This window comes from Clarias gariepinus, chromosome 18 (assembly GCF_024256425.1).
Source record: "Clarias gariepinus isolate MV-2021 ecotype Netherlands chromosome 18, CGAR_prim_01v2, whole genome shotgun sequence".
In the NCBI taxonomy this organism is placed as follows: Eukaryota; Metazoa; Chordata; class Actinopteri; order Siluriformes; family Clariidae; genus Clarias; species Clarias gariepinus.
The window spans coordinates 13,568,992-13,591,380 of record NC_071117.1 but is presented as its reverse complement, the minus strand read 5'-3'; the positions used below and the strand labels follow the sequence as shown (position 1 = coordinate 13,591,380).

The 22,389-nt window shown below is 39.2% G+C and overlaps 1 protein-coding gene across 2 annotated transcripts; it reads left to right on the top strand.

The window, feature by feature from the left end:
- Positions 1 to 28: 28 nt before the first annotated feature.
- metap1d (methionyl aminopeptidase type 1D (mitochondrial)) lies at positions 29 to 21,027 on the top strand. Of its 2 annotated transcripts, none has more exons than XM_053477740.1 (10): positions 29 to 96; positions 5,274 to 5,437; positions 5,657 to 5,806; positions 6,145 to 6,293; positions 10,828 to 10,870; positions 11,018 to 11,181; positions 17,328 to 17,425; positions 18,882 to 18,929; positions 19,057 to 19,135; positions 19,989 to 21,027. In XM_053477740.1, the coding sequence occupies exons 1-10, from the start codon at positions 48 to 50 to the stop codon at positions 20,065 to 20,067; spliced, it is 1,023 nt and encodes a 340-aa protein (XP_053333715.1). In that variant the 5' UTR covers positions 29 to 47; the 3' UTR covers positions 20,068 to 21,027. The 2 variants fall into 2 exon arrangements, with proteins under 2 accessions (XP_053333715.1, XP_053333714.1); XM_053477739.1 differs by lacking the exon at positions 29 to 96 and adding an exon at positions 153 to 223.
- Positions 21,028 to 22,389: the final 1,362 nt, after the last annotated feature.

Here is a 22,389-nt window from a genome sequence, read left to right as displayed (position 1 = left end):
CATGGCAGAAGCGCGCGTGCGGGCGCGTCACGTGACCTGCAGTAAACATGGCGGCGCCCTGTGTGACAGCGCTTAGGCGTGTGTTATCTCACTCAGGTACAGAAGCGCGTGTTTCTTTTTCTTGTAGTCTCCGATGCAGAATGTACCGGCAGAATGTACCGCTTTCTCATTTCGGCTCGGACCTTCCTGCTGTTTACCTGTGACTCTCTCGTGTTTTGGTTAGGTGTGGCTGCAGGTTTATTACTGTTTTCATCGGCGGTGTTCACACCCGGTTTGTTTATTTTCTTTTGGCACAGCGAATAACAGTGCAGGATGTACAGTACGATATAAACGATACAGAAGATGATGTGCAGTTACCCTATATCTGTTTGTTTCCAAAGACTTTCTTGTATTTTTAATGTAGTTTTAAGGATTAACTACTGATTTTTTTTTTTGCTTTTATTTTTGGCACAGTGGCCTATGAATTAATGACCCTGTGAGAAACAGGAGGAGGTGAGGACAGATGATCAGGCCGGTTATTAGTATACTAGACGAGAGGGGAAATGAGGTTGCTGCTGCAATTATTAGATTGATTCTTTAGACACTTTGCAGCCTGTCTCAGTATAAAACATTTGTTCCTATTTCTTTCATCTCAAGTTCAAGTAGGCTTTATTGTCACTTCAACCATATACAGTTAGTACACAGTGAAACGAAACAACGTTCCTCCAGGACCAAGGTGCTACATGCAACATAAACTTACAACATAAATTAACAGAGAAGCTAAACTAGCTAGCTAGGAGGCCTAGTTAGCTGGCTAGCAGAGACAAGACAGATATTCCTAACATAAATTACAACATAAATTAACAAAAAAAAAAAAAAAAACTAACTAAAAGACTATCTACAGATCTAATCCACATCATTTAATATAAAGAAATGAATTGCAGAATTGTAATGTCATGTTTGTCGCATAGTCAACTTTATGTTGTCTCTTTTGTAAAAAAACAAAAAAAAACAAAGATGGTTCCATATTAACTTAAAATTTTAATCTAGCCGGCTAATTAGGTCTTTAAGTTACCTAGTTAAATTTTTGTTAATTTGATCGTCCTAATTTATAACTGAGTATATATTTTTTCCCCCATCTCTAATATTACAACAACTAAAACTGCCACATATCTTTAATGCATAGCTAGACTTCAAAAAGACAAAAAGAAACAAGCTGCTCTGCTTCTGAAATGTTCTCGGTGGAGAATGCAACCAAAAAAAAAAAAATCTGTCACAGTTTAGCAGAAATCTGGCTTGAGAGCACAGTCAATTGTGATCTTTTTTTCTTGGACTGGTCAAGTATGGCTGCAGCATTGTCTAGATTTGCACTCACAATAGTGTGAACGTGTTTTTTTTTTTGTTCTGCTCTAATTTAGTTTTTTAATGGTTTATAGGTCTATTTATTTTGTAGGATGTCTGCTAAACATTGTCCTCTGTCATGAGAAAATGTAGAAAGTCAAAAATGCATTTTATTTTACTGAGAAACTGGAAAGAGCTTTTATCCTAAAACCGGACAATTGAAGTTATAGCTTTAGGTCTGATTGTTATAAAGCACTGACACTGGAGACTCCTTTCATAAATGCTTTTCGTATGGCAGAGGTAGCTCAGTGTTTAAGATGTTGGACTAATTATTAAAAGGTTTCGGTTCAAATTAACCCTCAATTGTTAAGTCATGTAATAAAATTTTTAATTTCCAAAAATTCCAGAATACTTCACACGAAATTGTTTATGTCCACTATACAAGCCCCTGTACGAGTAGTTTCTGTGGAAACAAAAACTAAATAGAGAACTGTCAGAGAATTGTAACCCTCTGATTAATAATGAAGGAAAAACAATGACCTAATAATAATGTCATGTGACCCGATTCAAATATGAGAATTTGACAGAATAACTGCTCTTTGGTCGATGTTTCAGCATCCTTGGATGTTTGTGGTGTGAATGTTTATATAAAAGATGCAGTCTGATTATGTCAGAATTCATCATGCGTCCGTACACCCATAGAACGCAATCTAGGGTTTCCTGTTTTAACACAAGAAGCGACGACGTAATCTGACTGACACGCAGGAATCATTTCAGTCAGAATTCAGGACAGTCAGTTGTTCTGTTCTGTTCTGTTCATATTACTGTAGCAGATACATTGCATCAGTGCAGATCTCCAGTTAACATTCAACCACAGGATTCTGTTTATACTGTTTATAACACACACACGCACACACACACACTTCAGAGGAGGGTTAAATTACTCCAAATCCTCACTCAGCCATATCCTCTCTCCTATTCATTACACCACCCACACCACAACACTGCTCAGCCCTAAGTTTCCTTCCTTCCTTTCTTTCCTTTTTTCCTTCTTTTTTCAATGCTTTTTGTCTTGTTCTTGTCTTTCTTTCTCTTTTCTCTTTTTTGTTTGATGGTAGCCTACAGTATATGCTTTTTTTTCACGCTCTTCATGTTCTTCTTCGTTTTTTAACTCTGACGTTTCATTGCCCATTTTTAGTTGCTTTTTCCCCTGTCTGGTCCTTTTTCTTTCTGTTGTCTGACTTTATTGTTCAATGTTTTGTTTGCATTTTTTTGACTGTTGATTTCTCTTTTTTCTTTCTTTTTTTCTTTCTTTCTTTAATTTTGTTTTCTGGCTTTGTGTTGATCTGACTTTTTCTTCCTTTCTTTGTTTCTTTCTTTCTTTAAATCTGTTTCTTGTTTTATATTGATCAGACTAATTTTTTTTTTTAAATTTTGCTTTCTGGCTTTATATTGATCTTTCTCTCTTTCTTTCTTTTTTTCTTTATTTCCTTTTTTATTTCTCTTTCTATCTTGTTCTTGCGAGTTTGCAATTTTTGTTGCTTTCTTTTTTTTCGTTGTTTTTTTCGTTTGCTGTTTTATTTGTCTGCTTATATTCTTATTCTTTCCCTCTTTCTCTTGGTTTTTTTATGTAATTTAACGCTTTCTTTTTTTCTTTCTTTTTTTCCTGTTTGATCATCTTTCTATGTTTTCTTTTCTTTCTGTTGCCTGACTTTATTGTTCGATGTTTTGCGTGCATTTCTTTGACTTTTGATTTTTTTTCTTTCTTTCTTTCTTTCTTTCTTTCTTTCTTTCTCTGTTTCTGGTTTCTGCTCTCCTTCTGATCATCTATTTGTTGGATCTCTCTATCTTTTTTTTATCAGTTTGTCTTTTTCTAGTTATCTTTCTTTTTTTTACCTTTCTCTCTGATGATTGCTCTATTTTTAATGTCTGTCTTTCTCTGTCTGTCTGCTCATCCCTCTCTATCTATTTGTCTATAATCTATATATTTACCTTTCTTCCCCCTCCCCTCCTCCACACTTCCTTTACCACTGCTCTGTTCATCAGTCGGTGGTTTTTCCTCCTCCCCTCCCTCCCTCCCTCCCTCCCTCCCTCCATCTCTCTCTTTCATTGCTCTATTCTGGGTCTGTGGTCACTCAGCCCTGCTCTGTTCTGACTTTGTGGTTCTTCTCCTCTGCATCACTGGGTGGTTTTACAGTAGCGTGTGCAGCGTGGCTCCGGTGTGGCGGCTCTGGATTTTGGCCGCCCTCGCGGATGAATTATGCTTGTAGTAAAGTCCGAGATTTCAGAACAAGAAAATGGCTGACGTAGCAGCGAATATTCTAAACACTGCAGAAAGGCTTGAGAGAGAGAGGGAGATGGAGCGTGAGCCTCTCCAAACAAAGCACGTAGAGCACTAAAAGCCAGAAGCAACACTCAGTGACTTTGAGAAAACAGACTAAACCGTGCGCTCCGGAACGTTCTTCCACTTTTACTAATATGCTTTAAGTATTTTCACACACTTCAGTACGGCTCAGGGAAAAACGTAAAGTCTTTCATGTGAGGACTCTGTGGATTTTATTAATGTTAAATAAACACTGTTAGTTTTGACCCCCGATTGTTCTCTTTCTTTCTGTATGCCTTTGTGCTGAAATTCCTTTGCCGCTGCTTTCTTTCTTTTTTCTTTAGTCATTTTGTGCTGTTTTTCTTTCTTTTTTTTGCATTCTTTCCATCTTTCTGACTTAGTGCTGTCTTTCTTTCTTTCTTTCTTTCTTTCTTTTATTCTTTGTGCTGTGTCTTTTTTCTTTTTTCTGTATTTACTTTGTGCTGTTTTCTTTCTTTCTTTCTTTTATTCTTTATTACTTTGCGCTGTTTATCTTTCTTTCTTTCCATCTGTCTGACATTGTGTAATTTCTTTCTTTCTTTCTTTCTTTCTTTCTTTCTTTCTTTCTTTCTTTCGTTATCACTTTGTGTTCTTTTTAAAAAAATTCTGTGTTTGTGCTGTTTTTCTTTATTTCTTTCTGCCTGTGACTTAGTGCTGTGTCTTTCTTTCTTTCTTTCTTGTATTATTTGTGCTGTCTTTCTTTCTTTTTTCACCTTTCTGACTGTGCTGTCTTACTTTCTTTGTTTTTCTTTCTTTTTTTGACTTCATAGTCTTTCTTTCCTTCCTTCTTACTTTCTGTTTTTTCTGTATGATTTTGTGTTTTCTTTCTTTCTTTCTTTCATGCTTCTGTCAGTTTGTCTTTTTTTGTTGTTCTTAATTTTTTGGTATTTTTTTGTATATTCATTTACCTATTATAATTAAAATAGTCATAGACGGGTTTTTTTTTTTTTTTTTTTTTACTAATGGCAGCGGCTTCACCTCATACATGCAATAACATTTTATTATCAGAAAACAAAAACAAACTATCCTATTAAAGCAATACTCCTGGGTTTGTGCAGTTTTTAGAACGGCAGTATCTGCAGTGTACGTGTGTTTACCACAGACAGGAATTTTAACAAGTGTATCTGTAGGAAAAGACCGGGAAAAAAAATTCACTCATAAATAAAAGTAGCTTTCACCTGCTGTTCAACAGCTACTTTTATTTATGAGTGATTTTTTTTTTTGTGAATTATTATTTTTTTTAACACTTTAGTTAAACTTCTTAGTTGTACGGAAGTACTATGTAGTCATGTGTTTACAATATTTATGAACAGAATACAACAGCTGCTCTTACATACCATTAGTAAGTTTCAATAATTTTTTGTTCTTTAATTATCAGGGAGAAAATAAAAAAAAAAGTTTTAAACTCTTATTAATACAGTGGATAAAGATTAGGTTTAAAAATGTTCATATTTTTTTACAAGATATTGCAGCACATTGTATGATGTGTACTGATTTGCTCATCGTAGTCAAAGTTGATGTTTGGTTGTGTTGCAGTTATTGGGTTTGTGGTTTGTGTAATAGTTGTCTTATGGTTGTTGTCTGCGGTCAGCCTCCCCAGGCCTGTCACAGAGACCGGTGCGGTTGCCAGGGTGCCAGCGATGCCTGAGCAGTGCCCGGGGTCAACAACACCGCCACTTCTTCTGGAGAAAATGGACAAGTTCAGACAGCGTGGTTCGTCCCGCCGAGGTGCGCCCGCCTTACCCGGTACCCGAGGTATAATCCTGTTTTTATAATTCTAATCATCTGATAATAAAGTTATTTACTTGTGAGTTTATCCCAGTTGTGTATGTGTATCTTCACTGTATAGTTACATTAAACAATCAGAATGAAAAGAATACCTTAAAGTTTTGTTTGGGTGTTTAGTTAGACTGTTTTCCCCCTTGCTGTCTGTTTTTCTCGTTGTCTCTCCTTCTCTCACTGCCTGTTTGTCAGCACATCCAGAAGCCAGGCTACGTCTCCTCCAGCTTTGTCCCTGAGTGGCCTGACTATATTGAGGTTAAGGATGAGGAGCAGATTGAGGGTTTGAGGAGAGCGTGTCAGCTCGCTAGACGCATTCTCCTTCTCGCTGGACGCAGCCTTAAGGTTCTCTGTTTCAAGAATGTTCAGTTTATCTGACTGAGGCTTGAACCTTGGATCAGCAAAACCAACTTTAAGCCATTTTAAGAACAGATTAAATATTGTTGGTGTCTGTGGTGTTGCCACAAGTTGCACTAGTGACCAGTTGCTTAATCTGATTCCAGATACATGAGTTGATTCTTCATTTGTTTAATTTGTTTCAGATATACAGTATATTTCTAAATAACATACTTAATAGAGTCCAACTGACATAATATCTGATAAAAAATTAGGATCAGATTAGTCATGTGGGTCAATAAAAACACACCTTTTTTAAGTTTAATAATTTCTCATTTTGATCGCAGGTTGGAATGACAACAGACGAAATCGACTTCATCGTGCACCAGGAGACAATCCGACATAACGCCTACCCCTCTCCCCTGCACTATGGTGGATTTCCCAAGTCTGTCTGCACGTCTGTAAACAACGTGGTGTGTCACGGCATTCCAGACAGGTAACGTTACCACAGCCGTGCCGTTTCATTAGTCTGTTAGTACCTCATTTGTAAATATATGTTCAGCAGTTTCTCTTGTTTATAAAGAAAGTGAAGAACATTTCTGGTAAGAAAATGTCTTGCATAGCAAGATTCTCTGATAACAGAGAACGCTTCTGTAAGAGCTTGATTAACATACAGTGCATCGAAAATAGACTTGAGTCAAATTGAGATGCTGTTGGCATGACGTTAAACAGATTAAACCCTCCAATGTGGCTGAGTTAAAAAACAATTCTGCAAAGAAGAGTGGGCCAAAATGAAAGACTCATTGTCGGTTATCGCAAACGCTTGATTGCAGTTGTTGCTGCCAAGGGTGGCACAACCAGTTATTAGGTTTAGGGGGCAATTACTTTTTCACACAGGGCCAGGCAGGTTTGGACAACATTTTCCCTTAATAAATTAAATCATCCTTTAAAACTGTTTTTTTTTTTATTATCTTCGTGTAATATTAAAATTAGTTTTTGATGTTCACAATCATTTAAGTGTGACTAATACATATAACTAATGCAAAATAATGAAAATTCAGGAACATGAAACTGTACTTTCTTTTAGTTTTAGTCTTACTCTTGATGACTTCCAGGTCACACAAAGTAACCTTAGATGTGCTTGAAAAAGAAAAACTGAGAAATTGTGTTTAAGTGACAACAGTAACTTATATTCACAAACTAACTAGCTAGCTAAACTGCCCAGTGTTACTTTCACATTAGGCGTTTTCACATTATGGCCTGGGATTGTTTCTGAGAACACCTGACCACAAAGTCTGGTTCATTTTGATCAATGAAAACACAATCGTTCTGAGCTCGGAAACCATGCCCCAGTCCTCTGGTAAAGGTGGTCTTGACAACGATACAGCATGCTCAGGCACAGATCGAATCAGATACGAAAGCCAATTGTACCTGAGAACGAAAGAGGTTCGCTGTTTAGACATGACATCATCAGTGTCACCTGTCTCACCTGAAATCTGTGTGCACGTAGCACACACCAATCTCATCCTTTGACCTACACGGCGTAGCTGTTGCAGTAGGAAGGCTTGCGAGAACGTTACTCTTAAAATTTTTTCTTAAATATCAATAATATACAGCATAGGGCAAAAGTTTACTTTCTCATTCTCTTCTTCTCGTGTTTAATGGTGGCTCACAAACCAAGTAGGTGCATACTACCACCTGCTTTATCGGAGAGTGGAATTCAAGGTATTGTGGCGTGGGCGGGGCGGCGGCTGACGACCAGCATGCCTTGCGGGAATGTCGGTGTGTTCACCATATTGGGGAAAGGTGTTTGGGTTGGTGGCTTCGGCCCTGTTGTGTGTGAGGGGGGTGTGACATGTGAAATGTGCTCCAGTTCAAGCTAGTGCTGAATTGGATGTAGGCTCCTGAGTGAAGGTGCTGCTCATGCCATACCTGCTGTGTGCTTAATAAAGTACTCCCAGTCATTGCATTGGGTAGCAAATAAGCTCACTTGTCTCTCCACCATCCTTCCCGGCGTAAAAACGCTACATTGGTGTCAGAAGTGGGATGGAGAATAACGGGTTCGAGCGCACAAAGGAGGACCTTCTAAAAATCCAAGCGGGCCGCCGAGTAGCAGAGCAACTACTCGCGCAGAAGAAGCGCTTTCCTGGCGGAGCTAGCGCGAGCACACCACGTCAACCAACGCGGAGCGGGAAGCAGAAAATCCCGGCGCTGGATCTCGGGGCGGAGGCTGGCGCTGCGCAGGCGCCGGAGCAAGATACAGCTCCGTGCGCTGTTAGCTGGCAAAGCAACCTGCCGCTGCGCGAGGCCGCGCGCGCTGAGCCCATATCGGCGGCACATCGCGGCGGAAGAGCCGAGCAAACGCCCGCGGCTCAGTGGCGCTCGGTTCGTGAACCTAGCCGGGGACAGGGCTACCCGTCGCGGCTAGGCAACGAGCAGCTCTCCGGCGTTTCGCGGCGAGGCGACGGCGCGGGTGACCGTAAGGGGCGCTGCGCGAGGCCGAGCGCGCTGAGCCCATAATGGCGGCACATCACGGCGAAAGAGCCGAGCGACCACCCGCAGCTCAGTGGCGCTTGGTAGGTGAACCTAGCCGGGGACAGGGCTACCCGTCGCGGCTAGGCCTCGACACCGCTTCCGAGATTCCACGACGACGCCGAGGCCAAGGACCGCCGGACTACCGCTACAACGTTCTTAGGCCTGAGGGACAGCCGGACTACCGCTGTAACGTTCTCAGGCCTGAGGGACAGCATTCACCAGCAGCCGCTAAACTAGCGCCGGGTGGACGATTGGGGAGCCCCGCGGGGCTTTACATCGACTGTGGGCTGGACGGCGTCTTACTGCGGGCGCTCGTGGACACCGGCTCCACTGTTTCCCACGGGTTGTGGAACTGTGAACCGCTCATCGCCAGGCACCGCTGCAAGACTTTTGGGTGGGGGCACCTATGGGGCGAATGGGCGTGGACACTCACAGCCAGCTCGGCTCTCCGATGTCATCTACCGGGTGCGGCTGGCAGGGCAGGCACGAGTTTTGCTCCACCGGGACCGTCTTGCGCCTTACCAGCCGCCAGCCGGGGAAACATCGAACTATGTGGAGGCCGGACCGCCTCAGGACTACATTCGCGTTCATCCCTCACCTGCCAAAGGACGCCGGCGTTCCCAGCGCCGACCGCCTCCACGCCTCCAAGGCAAAGTTCGTCATGGTGACCAGGGACGGTCACAGCTCGGGTGGGGGCAGTGTGGCGTGGGCGGGGCGGCGGCTGACGACCAGCATGCCTTGCGGGAATGTCGGTGTGTTCACCATATTGGGGAAAGGTGTTTGGGTTGGCTGCTTCGGCCCTGCTGTGTGCTTAATAAAGTACTCCCAGCCATTGCATTGGGTAGCAAATAAGCTCACTTGTCTCTCCACCATCCTTCCCGGCGTAAAAACGCTACAGTATTTAAGGGGAACGAAGAGAAAAAATAATGTTAACGCTCAGCGGGGCACTATACAAATCAATAGTGTCTAATGTGAAAACGCCCTTGGCTGAATTGAGCATTCTTTTGAGAAAAAAGAACAACTGAACATTGTTAAATGAGCAATGACTTAAGTACTTATTATTACTTATTATTATTTTTTAAATTATTTTCAGCATTTAAACAAAAATGATAAGATTACAATGTAAATACACAGATCAGCCACAATGTTAACATATTAACCAGTAAACTGGTGACAGGATCATGGGCATCCAAGGCTTTATCCTACAGAAAAAAAAAAAATATATATATATATATATATATATATATTTTTTTTTTTCGCTAATGACTTAAACAAAACATTAATATTAGCTACCCTACCACCTCTTCCTAATGCTAGTTAACATGACTAGCACGAGCTTGTGCTAGCTTGTCCTAATGCTAGCTACTGTAACATGACTAGCACAGAAATGGCAAAATGTTAATTCATTTTAAACTTAATAAAAAAAGTAAACATACTTTTAATTAAACTGATTATTTCTTGTTGTTGGCTTTCAAACATTTGAGTTTACTTAGCTACTTGTAACTTTTAAAATGAATTAACACTTTGCCATTGCTGTACCTTCTGTTAGTATAAATAGTTAGCTAGCTAAATTTGCCACAGTATGTTCTTGCTAACTGTCTGGCTAATCAGTCGTCCTGACAAAAGTTGCTCAAATTTTGCTACCTCAGTTGGTAAAGTGTGAGGTGGAAGTTACTGTTTAATGGCTAATTAACTATAATTATTGCTACCTAGTATGCTTCGCTCAACTAATTACAATGTACTAAATACTGAATATTGAAGTAAATTTGATTTATATAGTTCTTTTAACAATAGTCATTGTCACAAAGCAGCTTTGCAGAATAAAAATAAAATAAAAAAGGAGAAAAAGTTTGAAAAGTTTAAGGAAATACGGTCATGTGTAAAAGTTAGTCCCCCCTTCTTTTATTTTATGTTCTGTTTTATGTTCTGTGATTATCAGCAGATGTGCAGACCTCTAGAAAAACAGAAGTTTTGGCAGTTTGCTTGCTGGAGAACTCAGACAATGCCATTAACAATGAATAACAATGAATTAACACACTGCCAAAAGGGAAAGACATAAGCAATGTCATAGAGAAGCAATTGTTTTTGCACATCAATCAAAAAAATTGTAATAAAACAATTTGCAAACATTTTGGAGTTCTACAGTGAAAACGATTATTCAAAATGAGAAGCATTCAAGACAGTTGCCAATCTTCTCAAGAGTGGACGTCCCAGCACATTCACTCCAAGGTGAAACTGCGCAATGCTCAGAGAAATACCCAAAAAACACAATTAGAAGAAGACTGAACAAGTATGTTTTGTTTGGAAGGGTTGCCCACCTCTTCTATCTGGTGGCATGTGGAGAGAATGTGGAAGCAAAAAAAAATAATGTTAATGCTCAGACTTTTCATGAAAGAAGTTATCTTGTAATAATAATGTCATTGCTTTAGGACTTAATTTAATCTAAACATTTGTCTTAAAATTATTACATACTGTATGTGTATTTCTTTTTTCAGTCGGCCACTTCACGATGGAGATATCATCAACATAGATGTTACTGTAAGTACATTAAGCATGTACACACACACCCACACGGAAATCATCTTCTTCTTCTTCTTTTTTCTTATTGTTGTTATTGTTACTAAGGGATTTGTTATCATTAATTTATTAATTGTCCTGAGTTTGTGTTTTTGGTGTATCATGTAGGTTTACCTGGAAGGTTACCATGGTGACACATCAGAGACATTTCTGATTGGTTCGGTGGACGAGCGGGGTAGGAAGTTAGTGGACGTGGCGAGAGAGTGTAGAGACCAGGCCATTGCTGCGTGTGGACCGGGACGCCCGCTATGTGTCATCGGTAACACCATCAGGTACTCCGTGCGCGCGTGTATGTATGTATGTGAGTGTGTATGTGTGTGAGAGAGAATAGAAAAGGTGAACATGATGAGTTATGCATGTTTGTTTGAGTGTGTGAGTCAGAGAAAAGTGCATGAAAGACAAAAGAGGGTATGGACAGTGAGTAACTTTAGCCACACACACACACACACACACACACACACACACACACACACACAGACACTGAAAATCACATTTTTATTTATTTTTTTAACAATTTATTTGTGAATTACTGTGTCAAATAAGTATTTGATCACTTGCTTATTAGCCAGATTTCTGACCCTCAAAGACCTGTTATTTTGCTTTTAAATATTCCATAAGCTTCTTACAGAGCCACTCCTTGGTTTTCGTGGCTGTGTGCTTCGGTTCATTGTCATGTTGGAAGACCCAGCCACGACCCATCTTTAATGCTCTGACTGAGGGAAGGAGGTTTTTGCCCAATATGTCACAATACATGGCCAGGTTTATCGTCTCCTTAATACAGTGCAGTCGTACTGTCCCCTGTGCAGAAAAACACCCCCAGAGCGTGATGCTTCCAGCCCCATGCTTTACTGTAGGTATGGTATTATTGGGATGATACTCATCATTCTTCTTCCTCCAAACACGGCGAATGGAGTTAAGACCAAAAAGTTCTACTTTGGTCTCATCTGACCACAGGACTTTCTCCCATGACTCCTCTGGATCATCCAGATGGTCCCTGGCAAACTTGAGACGGGCCTGGACATGGGCTGACTTAAGCAGGGGAAGATTTTAAACCATGACGTCTTAGTGTATTATTGATGGTAGCCTTGGAAACGATGGTCCCAGCTCTTTTCGCGGCATTGACCAGCTCCTCCCGTGTAGTTCTGGGCTGATTCTTCACCATATTTAGCATCATTGATTCACCATGTATCTACTTAGACTTTGGCTGATGGTGGGGTACACAGGTGTCTTTATGACAGATAACGACCTCAAACAGGTGCTACTAATTTAGAATCCTGAGCAGAGTGTAGCTGGACTATTTAAAAGCAAAGAAATCTGGCTGATAAGCAAGTGATCAAATACCTATTTGACACAGTAATTCACGAATAAATTATAAAAAATTCATACAAGGTGATTTCCGGATTTTTCTTTTTATATTCTGTCTCTCACAATGGAAATGCACCTATGCTGAAAATTGTAGACCCCTCCATGATTTCTAAGTAAGAGAACTTGCAAAATCACATAGTGATCAAATACTTATTGAGCTCACTGTATGTGAAGAGGAAGATAAAGAAGGGCACAAGACAAAAATTGAAGGAGGGCGAAGAAAGAGAAGTGCGAAACGAGAAATGGAAGAAAGGAAGGAAGGGAAGGAATAAGGGGTAAGAGAATGATATGAGGGGAAAAACATGGGAAAAGATAAGTAAAGTGAAGAAGAAAAAAAGCAGAAGAGAAGCAAGGTTGATTGGTGACAAAAAATGTGAGGAGACAAAGTTTAGGGGGAAAAGGAGACAAAGCGCAAGGAAAGACAAAAAGAGGACAAACATAAATAAAGAGACGAGAGGACGAGCAACAAGAAGGAGGAGGACAGAGGGCCAGAGAAGGGAGGGAGAGTAGAGGAAAGGATGAGAAGACAATATGGAAAGAAAAGAAGGCAGAGAGAAAGAAGAGAAGATGTATGATAGGAAGTCAGAATTAAAGGGAAAAGAGGTGAGTGATGGATATAAAAGGGATATGGAGAGAAAGTCAGTGAAAAAAATCATTGTTTACAGATCTACTTTATCATGGATTAACATGGCATAAAACTCTCTCTCTCTATCTCTCTCTCTCTCTCACACACACACACACACACACACACACACACTCACATTAGCTATAATTAACTCAAGGACTCTCTAGTGCTCACTAGCCTTTGTCTAAAGATTTAGCCTACACACACACACACAAACATGAAACTTAAAGGCATCGCCTCTAAAACCTGGCTATAAAAACATGATCTTGGTATGAAAGTGAAAGACTGAGAGAAAGAGGGGGAAAAGGGGAGGACATGGCGAGTGGCGGTCCTGAACCCTCCATTTCCTGTCGCAGCGTTCTGAACAGCACTACATAGAGTTAATGTATTTCTGGGTTTGCACGAAACGAACAATTACCCAGAGTGCACCAGGGTTCTCTCCCTGCAATGGGGTGTAAATTACAGGTTAGCTGGTCTCGCTGTGCGTACATACACGCGCATGTGTGTGTGTGCAAGTGTGTGTGCAAGTGTGTGTGTGAGTGTGTGCGCGAGTGTGTGTATGAGATGTAAATTACAGACTAGCTCGTGCTGTCTTGAAGAAATGCAGTGTCTGCCAGGCAGAGTCCAGCTCCCTGCCGAGACACACTCACAGCCACGGGGAGAAGGAGGACACACAGAAAAGGGACGACACACAAAAACCTCTTTCTGTAGCGTTGCACAAAAGACACGACTATAACAGCATCTGCCGGGTCACACTGACTACAGCAGGGGGTCCTCGCAACCCATTTTTAACATACAGAATGCAAGCAACCTTCTTATGATCTCTATTAAAGAATCATTTCATAAAAATTATTCAATTATTATTCATTATTATCCAAATATATCATATTTAATCTTTTTTATTTTTGAACTTCATCAGTTTTTTTTTCTTTTATGTATTATGCATTATATATATTGTTTGTAATTTGTATATATTCTCATATATGTAAATATTATAATATATACAAATCACAAAAAATACATAATGCATAATGAATAGAAGAAAGAAACAATACTGACCAAACCAAAAAAAAGGAAATATGAGTGGAGAAATAAAAGGAGAAACATTGTGTAAAAGTGTGTATTTATAAAGTGGTGTGTGTGTGTGTGTGTGTGTGTGTGTATGTATGTATATATATATATATATATATATATATATATATATATATATATATATTTTTTTTTTTTTAATTTTTTTATTTATTTTTTTTTTATTATTATTATTTTTTTTTATATATATAACGAGTCAGTACAAAACACATTTCTCATTTTCAGACAGCCGTACATATTTCACAACAACATTTAAAATTTACAGAAAAATATTTGTATGCCAAAAAAGAAAGAAGTACATTATATAAGCAACTACTTTTTAGATCAAAAAGCAAAATGGAAGATGATGGGTTTTGCATGCAAAAAAAGATGCAGCTGCAACATTTAAAGTCTGTGGGTGGTAAAAAATATATACATATTTTATTTTTATGCAGCATGGTGGCGTAGTGATTAGTACTGTGGCCTCGCACCTCCAGGGTTAAGGGTTCGATTCTCACCTCAGATCTATGTGATCAACTCCAATGATTTTCTACCACAGTCCAAAGACATGCAGACCATAAGCATGCAGATTAGACATTTCCCAGTTTCTTGTAGTGTGTATAGTGTGTGTGTGCATGTTTGTGTGCCATCCAAGTTGTGTGCTTTATCCTTTATGAATGCACATACATCTATAAAGTGGATTGTTTCAGATCTGAGCCGTGTTTAAAGTTGTTTGACCGACACCTATTATAGTATCACAGTATTTGGTTTCTTAATTAATGCACAAGGTTTTCAACAAGTCAGCAACTAATCTGTCTTTATAATAGTCGAATCTTGCTCGTTGTATTTGTGCAGCAATGAGCACTTACTGTAACATTGTGTGGTGGAGGAATGGGTCATGGTAAATATTTTTACTAAATATTGATTAAATGCTAGATTTTATTGTATTGTTTTGGTCACCATTTAATAAAACCACTCAAGTGTTTGTGTTACGAGGATTTTTTTTATGGGTTCTCAGGGCACCATGCCTGAACATCCTTAATAAATTAATGTAATGCACATCCTTGAGCAGATTAATGTTTCACCATACACCGTAACATTATGACCACTGAACAACATTGATCATTAATTATACATCAGTAAACAGGTAAAAGGATTATGGGCACCCAAGGCTCACCCACGCCCACTGTTCAAAGGCCACAGGAAAGGCAATGCAGCACAAATAGGTGAAAAGGGTCATTGCTGGCACATATGTGCACATACAGTATGCCCAGGCAAGAAGCTCAAGGCCACCAGTCTAGCCTCTAAAGACCTCCCAAGATCCCAATCTAATTAGGCACCCATGGGATGCACCGGACAAACAGGCTTGATCCACATAGGCCCCACCAATGAGGGGGCCAGAGTTCCCCTAGGGGCACAAGAAGAACCAGTTTTAATGTTATAGATGATTAGTGTACAAAAGGTAAAAAAAAAAATTTTTTAAAAGCCTTTGACTATCCAGATGATCCTACATAAAAATGATTAACAGGAGATTCACCAATTGCAAGCAATTTCTTAATTCGAAACTACACATTGTATGTCTTATGTTGTCAAAATGTAGGTAAATTTAATGCTGAACATGTTATAAGGTGTGTTATTGCAGCCTCGCTAGTCTCTCTTTTTCTTTTTTGGAGTTAATTAAAAATCATAACTCTATGTGATAACTTTTGTACTTGTTCCTGGTCAAAAAACATTATTTCCCAAATGCCTATTCCTAAAGTTATTGGAAAGGGCCAATTTTTGTGGGTTTGCTTTTGTGACTTGGCTAAATATACCCATTTTCTAGAACATTTCTACAATTCTGCTAAAATTCCGAGTAGCTTAGTGTCTAAATCCTATTATTCAGGTCACAGAAGCAAAGTTTGAATTGGTATTTATCTATTCTTTTGCAACATAAGCAATTGAGGAATGACCCATACTAGCCTGGAACAAAATTTGTGTTACGTAGTGTAATAGCTGTGTTGTTGATATAGTTTGTGCCGTTTTCCGTTCATGATCATTGAAGTACCTATTTATTAATTTACAGAGGAATAGCAGTGGTGTTGTACAGGTGGTGCTGTAAAAGGTTTCATTTATAAAGATTACTTCTCTTTCACTGTACAGTAGTCATTTTTATTTTTTTATATATTTTTATTTTGGCAATGGCCCTATTACCATTCCAAGATTGATGAGCAGCAACAATCCTGATGTATTTTTTCTTTGTGTGCTGTAGACCCACATCTGAGTTTTCCAGAACAGCAACACGGGTTCAGCTTCTTTCTTTTTTTCTTTTTAAAAAGAGTTAGTCACACCTCTTGGTGGTGATCTATTCTGGTGCATTTCATTTCATTAGGACCTCTGGGGTGCTAAGTACTCTCCTAATAAATGTAAAAGTAAGAAGGGTGTACTTATTTTTTTTTACCACCTGGTTTGTGAATGTTAAAATCTTTTTTTTCCCTTCTTGTCACCACCTGAGATTATTTGTTAGTTTTTGTAGATGTTGGTGAGGACCCATCAAGTGTTCCTTAGACACAGATAACTAAAAGCAAACTGTGAAGGAGGGTGTACTTTCTTTTTCTCATCTATCTATCTATCTATCTATCTATCTATCTATCTATCGCAAGTCTGCTGTGCAGATGAATTGTTTGATAATTTTAGCTAACTTCAGAAGTAACGTATCATCCTTTTCCAGTATGCTCTAATGTGTGAGGAAGCGTGTGTGTGTGTGGTGTGTTCTGTAAATTTCTGTGCAGGTATAGGCATGCCTCTCTGACTAAGCTGTGCTTTTGTCTTCTCTCTTTCTCTGTCTGTGTCTCTAACCCTTTTTTCCTCTAACCCCGATTCCTTCCTTTCTCTTGTTCTAGGTTCAGAGCGTGTGCAAAGACTAACACTATCATTACACACACACAGGAGCCCATTACATCTCCTCAGGAAAGAGCACTTAGACTTCAGTCTGTTTTTTTTCCCTTCTTCTCTTCTATTTTGTCTAAATTCTTTAGTTTTTCTTATAGTTTCTCTCTAAATTCGTTTGCTGGAGTTTTTTCTTTTTACTGCCTACTTTTTATTTTCTCCTGCTTTGTCCGTCATGGACAAATTGGCACCTTTGAAGTCATTTTCGCCAGAGGTGGCCTGACCTGTGTGACCATAGCAACTAGACGTCATTCCTGTGACTCGGATAGATCAATAAAGTTGCATCCATGAACCCAGCATGAAGTCCTGTAGTCCCCTTAATGCTCGATTGCCGGTTGTCACTTTGTTTGTGAAATACAGTGCTGTCATCTTTGTGTGTGTGTGTGTGTGTGTGTGTGTGTGTGTGTGTGTGTGTGTGTGTGTGAATTACAGTGAAATCGCCCACTCGAATGGTTTCTGCGTGTGCCCATACTTCATCGGCCATGGCATCGGGGCTTACTTCCATGGTCACCCTGAGATCTGGCATCATGGTAAGAGCTTCATTGTTTATTAAGTATATTGTACAGTCAGTTTATTTTAGTGTGTATCAATTAAATAACAGTAGCATTGTGGTTATCACTGTGGCCTTGCACCTTGAGGGTCGAGGGTTCGATTCTCGCCTCTGTGAAGTTCTCCTTGTGCTTGGGTGGTTTTTTTCGGGCTCTCCTATCACCTCCCACAGTCTAAAGACATGCAGGTTAGACGAATTTAAATTGCCCATAGTATGTGTGTAAGTGTGTGCATGCTTGTGCCCCCAATAGATTGGCACCTTGTCTCATGCCCCGAGTCCCCTGGGACAGCCTCCAGGCCTCCCATGGCTCTGTACTTCACAAGCAGTTTAGAGAATGAGTGAGTGTGTGCATCTACATCAGTGTACAAATACACTCTTGCTTACATTTTTTTGTGTGGAAATGTAATCAGGAGGTTGCAAGGTTGAATTTCTATGCTTCCATGGCAATTCATGGCTGGAGAGTCTAAGAAATACACTAGGATGTGCTCTTTGGGGCGGACTGAAGGTATAATCCCCTGTCCTGTTAGTCAGAGGAACACTAGCCATGTGTCTGTGAGCTCATGTATGCAGGACAGGGCAGATAGCACTTTGCTCCCAATGAGTTGCACTGCACTGTCACAAAGCATGACCTAGATTAGCAACACTATTCTATTTAAATAATCTAAAATAGACCTTACAAATTTAAGCAGGCCTGTTTTATCTAACTGGGATGCAGCTTAATTTATTCATTTATCCATTCATCGTATATACCGCTTTATACACTGTTCAGAGTCGCAGGTGCCCCGATCCTATCCTAGGAGCCTTGAGCATGAGGCGGGGTACAACCTGGACAGGGTGCCAGTTCATTTCAGGGCATGCACACACACACACTACAGGCAATTTGGGAACACCGATTAACCTAATCTGCATGTTTTGGAACATGTGGGAGGAAACCAGAGGAAACCCGGAGGGCTCCAAGGCGGGAATTGAACCCTCTGGAAGTGCGACCGTTTTGTAAAAGTAACCCTTTGCCACTGTGCCAACCGATGCAGCATCAGCGTATACTTATTAAATGGGTAGTGCAATGGATTGGCCCTTGTTTTTTTTCCTTACTTTGTATATTGGATGTTAAATGGGTTGGTTATTTAGGTCCCCAGCACTTCCTGGTCCCACAGAAAAGTATCGAATCAAAAAGTTGAAACTGGACTTACCAAGAAATTAGTCCTGGTTTCACCCGGTTGAGACCAAGTTTCCTGTGATAGGAACATGTCTAATAAACTGGCATAATGATTTCTAATAATTTCTCAAAATTGCCATACAAATAAGACACGATCAAGGCCACCCAAAAACCTCAAGCTGCTCAGAGGTTTGAACTTGTAAGCTTCAGGTCGCTTCATGGTTAAGATTTAAAACACCATCTTAGTCAGTACTATAACATTTCTCTTGTGTTTGTATAGCCAATGATAATGACATGCTGATGGAAGAGGGCATGGCCTTCACAATAGGTATGTGATCGTAAGGACACTTCTCTTTATGTGTGTATTTTTATATATAGAGTTTTATGTCTTACAACTTTGTGATCTTATCCAGACTACCGATCCATTTCATGTTTTCTCATAAAAAAAATTTCAGAGCCCATTCTAATGGAGGGAACTTCTGAATTCAGGATCCTCCGTGACAAGTGGACGGCCGTCTCAGTGGATGACAAAAGGTTCTGCTCTGCTCTGCACATACTGTACTCAAGTGTTTATAGAATAATATGGGGATGGGTTCTGTACATACTTCCGTTTTTAAGTCACTGTTTGGAATTTTTGGTACAGTGATGTGAAAAGTAAGGCAGAAATTTTCTTTATTATGAATTTAACTTGTAAACATATAAACTTATACCAACCAAGTAAACAGTGACAAACATTCTATGATTCCCTTAACATGCAAAGAATGCTTAAAAAAAGAGAGTGCACATACCTTTCTTACTTACCAAACACATACCTATTTTTTGGTATCCAGATGCACAAAGTCAGTCAATTAAGAATAGTAGTAGTTCTTTTATACAAGGGATATTTTTATGGATTAAAAAAAAAAAAACATTACTTTGTATACATTCTGTTTGCTGCAGGTAATGGTGTTATTATTTTTTGCACTCTGCGAAATATTTGGTGAAATATTCTTTCTCGAGATTAGGAGCGTGTCTATCATGATAACAAATGCCACCGCAACAAAACAAAGGTCATGGTATGATAAAGGGAAGCTGGCTGGTAAGTGACAATGGGCAGGTAATCATCCTGGGCAGAGCAATGAGCAAAAGTTCCAAGAGAAAATCAATAAGAAGTGGAATTTTTTTTTCCTAATTCTTTTACTTTTTAATGAGACAGATATATTTCTAGGCTGTCCTACGTATCCTCAGGCTTGATGCTAATCGTCCATTAGGACTCGGCAACACTGCTTAGTCAGCACTTTAGCTGGACTCCATGTTTAAAGCGGATCGAAAGGAGAGATGCAAGGCACTAACATGTAAATATATATGTGTGTGTGTGTGTGTGTGTGTGTGTGTGTGTGATTTCCAGATCAGCTCAGTTTGAGCACACAGTCGTCATCACCTCTGATGGTGTGGAGATTTTAACCAAGCTGCCAGATGAAGACTGAATATGAACCGTGTTTTTGGTGTTTGTGTGAAGTGTGTAGGGAAAATTAAACATTTTCTAGTGTTTAAATATGTGTAAAGACAAACATGATTTCGCAAATCAACATTGTTCCAAGGCTATACTTGATTTTAAATAATCAGAGTTTTTGTGAAACTAAAAGTGTGCCTTATTTAGATTATTTTTTTTTAAATCCAGGGGATTTTCTGCAAATCCCATTTAAAATATATTCAGTATAATGCCAAGAAATAATAATTTTTTGCAGTTTTGATTACTTGTGCCTTTGGCTCTTGAAGCCACCTTTCAGTTTGTTTCCATTAAACTCAGCTGCATTTGCTTTATAATTTCTTCACTCTATTAGCAGAACGTTTCCTACGTCACTCCTAAAACGTCAATCTGTCTCGAGATCAGCGCCGGAATGACCAAGAAAACGTGGTTAGGTCTCATTAACATGACTCACGCTCACTATCTGTTCGCGTCATGAGATTACAGTGGAGTAACGTCATTATGTGAGAGCACGTCCACAGAGAGGTGATTTTATTTATGGCGTCTGAGGGCTCCCTGGCATCGGGGGCTTCCTACATAATCGAGTTTAGTAACTGATCATATTTAGGGCTTATGATGAGATTGGACAGGTGGAGCTAAGAGGCTAACAAAACCCTGACAGATCTGTACTTGATGGATGATGCATGATAGAAGATTGTGTTCACAGGAATATGATATAAATGTTAGGCTTCATGCCAAACAACCCTGCATAAGCACACACATTAGGCTTGCAATGGAGGGATGATAATCTTTACCCTGTCTCTAATCATGAACTATACACTATATTCTTACCTCATGCATCATACTTGAATTCCAGAAATTTTATACAGTAGTAAGTAGTGTTGTCGTCAAGACTGTTATTTTCAAGTTTTTTTCAAAGAAGAAGAAATTACTTCTTGTGAAACTTTGTGCATGCAAAAAAATAAAGACAATGCAAACACTGTTTTTATACTATTTTTATTTGTTCTGTTTTTCTCTCCTTTTTAATCTTATCATTTTGATTCATACACACACATTTCATACAAACTTAAAAAATTCTTTTGATTTTGTGAAGCTGTTTTGCGACAATGTCAATTGTTAAAAGCCCTATACAAATAAAATTTAATAGAATTTTTTCACAACCAGACCATGTTGAGTGAGAACAATGCCCAAGTCCATGTGCAAATCAAAATCAAGTGCAAGTCAATACAGAAAACATCTCAGTTATATCTGACATCAAATATTAATGTTTTTCTTAAAAGAAATTGACAATGTAACTTGAGCCCTAAATGTTCATCCTAAATTTCAAAATATTTCCTTACTCAAATATAGCATAGGGAGACATGTACTGGTCATTCAGTACATTCAAGTCATCAGCTGACTTTATTTTATTCCCACATAACCTTGCTGACCAACTGAAGCAACCTGTACCATAACACCACCTCCAGAGGCTTGTACAATGGCCACAGCGCAAGATAGATACATCACTTCATGTGCTTTCCTTCTTACCCCGACGCCCCATCGCTCTGGAATAGGATCAAACTGGGCTCACTGGACCACATGACCACTTTTCTATAGCTCCAAAGTCCAATTTTTATGCTCCCTAACAAATCTTTTTTCTTTACACACACCTGTTAAGTCGCAATGAGTTCTCATCACATTGTGTGTGTGAAGACGCTTTTATTTTCACTATTAAACATAGCTATGGTTCTTACTGTTGATTTGTACCATGAAACTTTACCAATGGTTTAGGTGATATCCATTCATATTTATTTTTTCTTCCAACCACATTTATTCCACTAAGTTGCCAGTTCAGCACTATCCTTCCAGGTTTTGATACTGTGTTGTTGTTTTTTTAACCCAGTTAATTTAAATTACCTTAGTTGTTTTCCCTGCTTGATGCAGGCCAATAATTTCACCCCTTGGAGTTTGCATGTTCTCTCCATGCTTGCTGGGTTTCCTTCGGGTACCCCGGTTTCCAACCATAGTCCAAAGACGTACAGATTAGGTAAATTAGTGTTTTATATATTTGTAGCATAATAATGTGACATGTCTTTGAGACAAGTGAGTGTCTGTTATCAGTCATGTCATAAATAAACATATGGAAACAGTTATTATATTGCCAGACTCTCTCTTTTTTCTTAAATTCTCTTGGCTTTCTTGGTAAGGAAATCTTACTGACTTGTAAAAACAATCTGAGAGATTTCTATTCATGTTATATAAACATCTGCTGACATTTTTAACATTTGTAATTATACTTTAATCTTGTTAAGTAGATGTGTTAGATCCTTAACCTAAACAT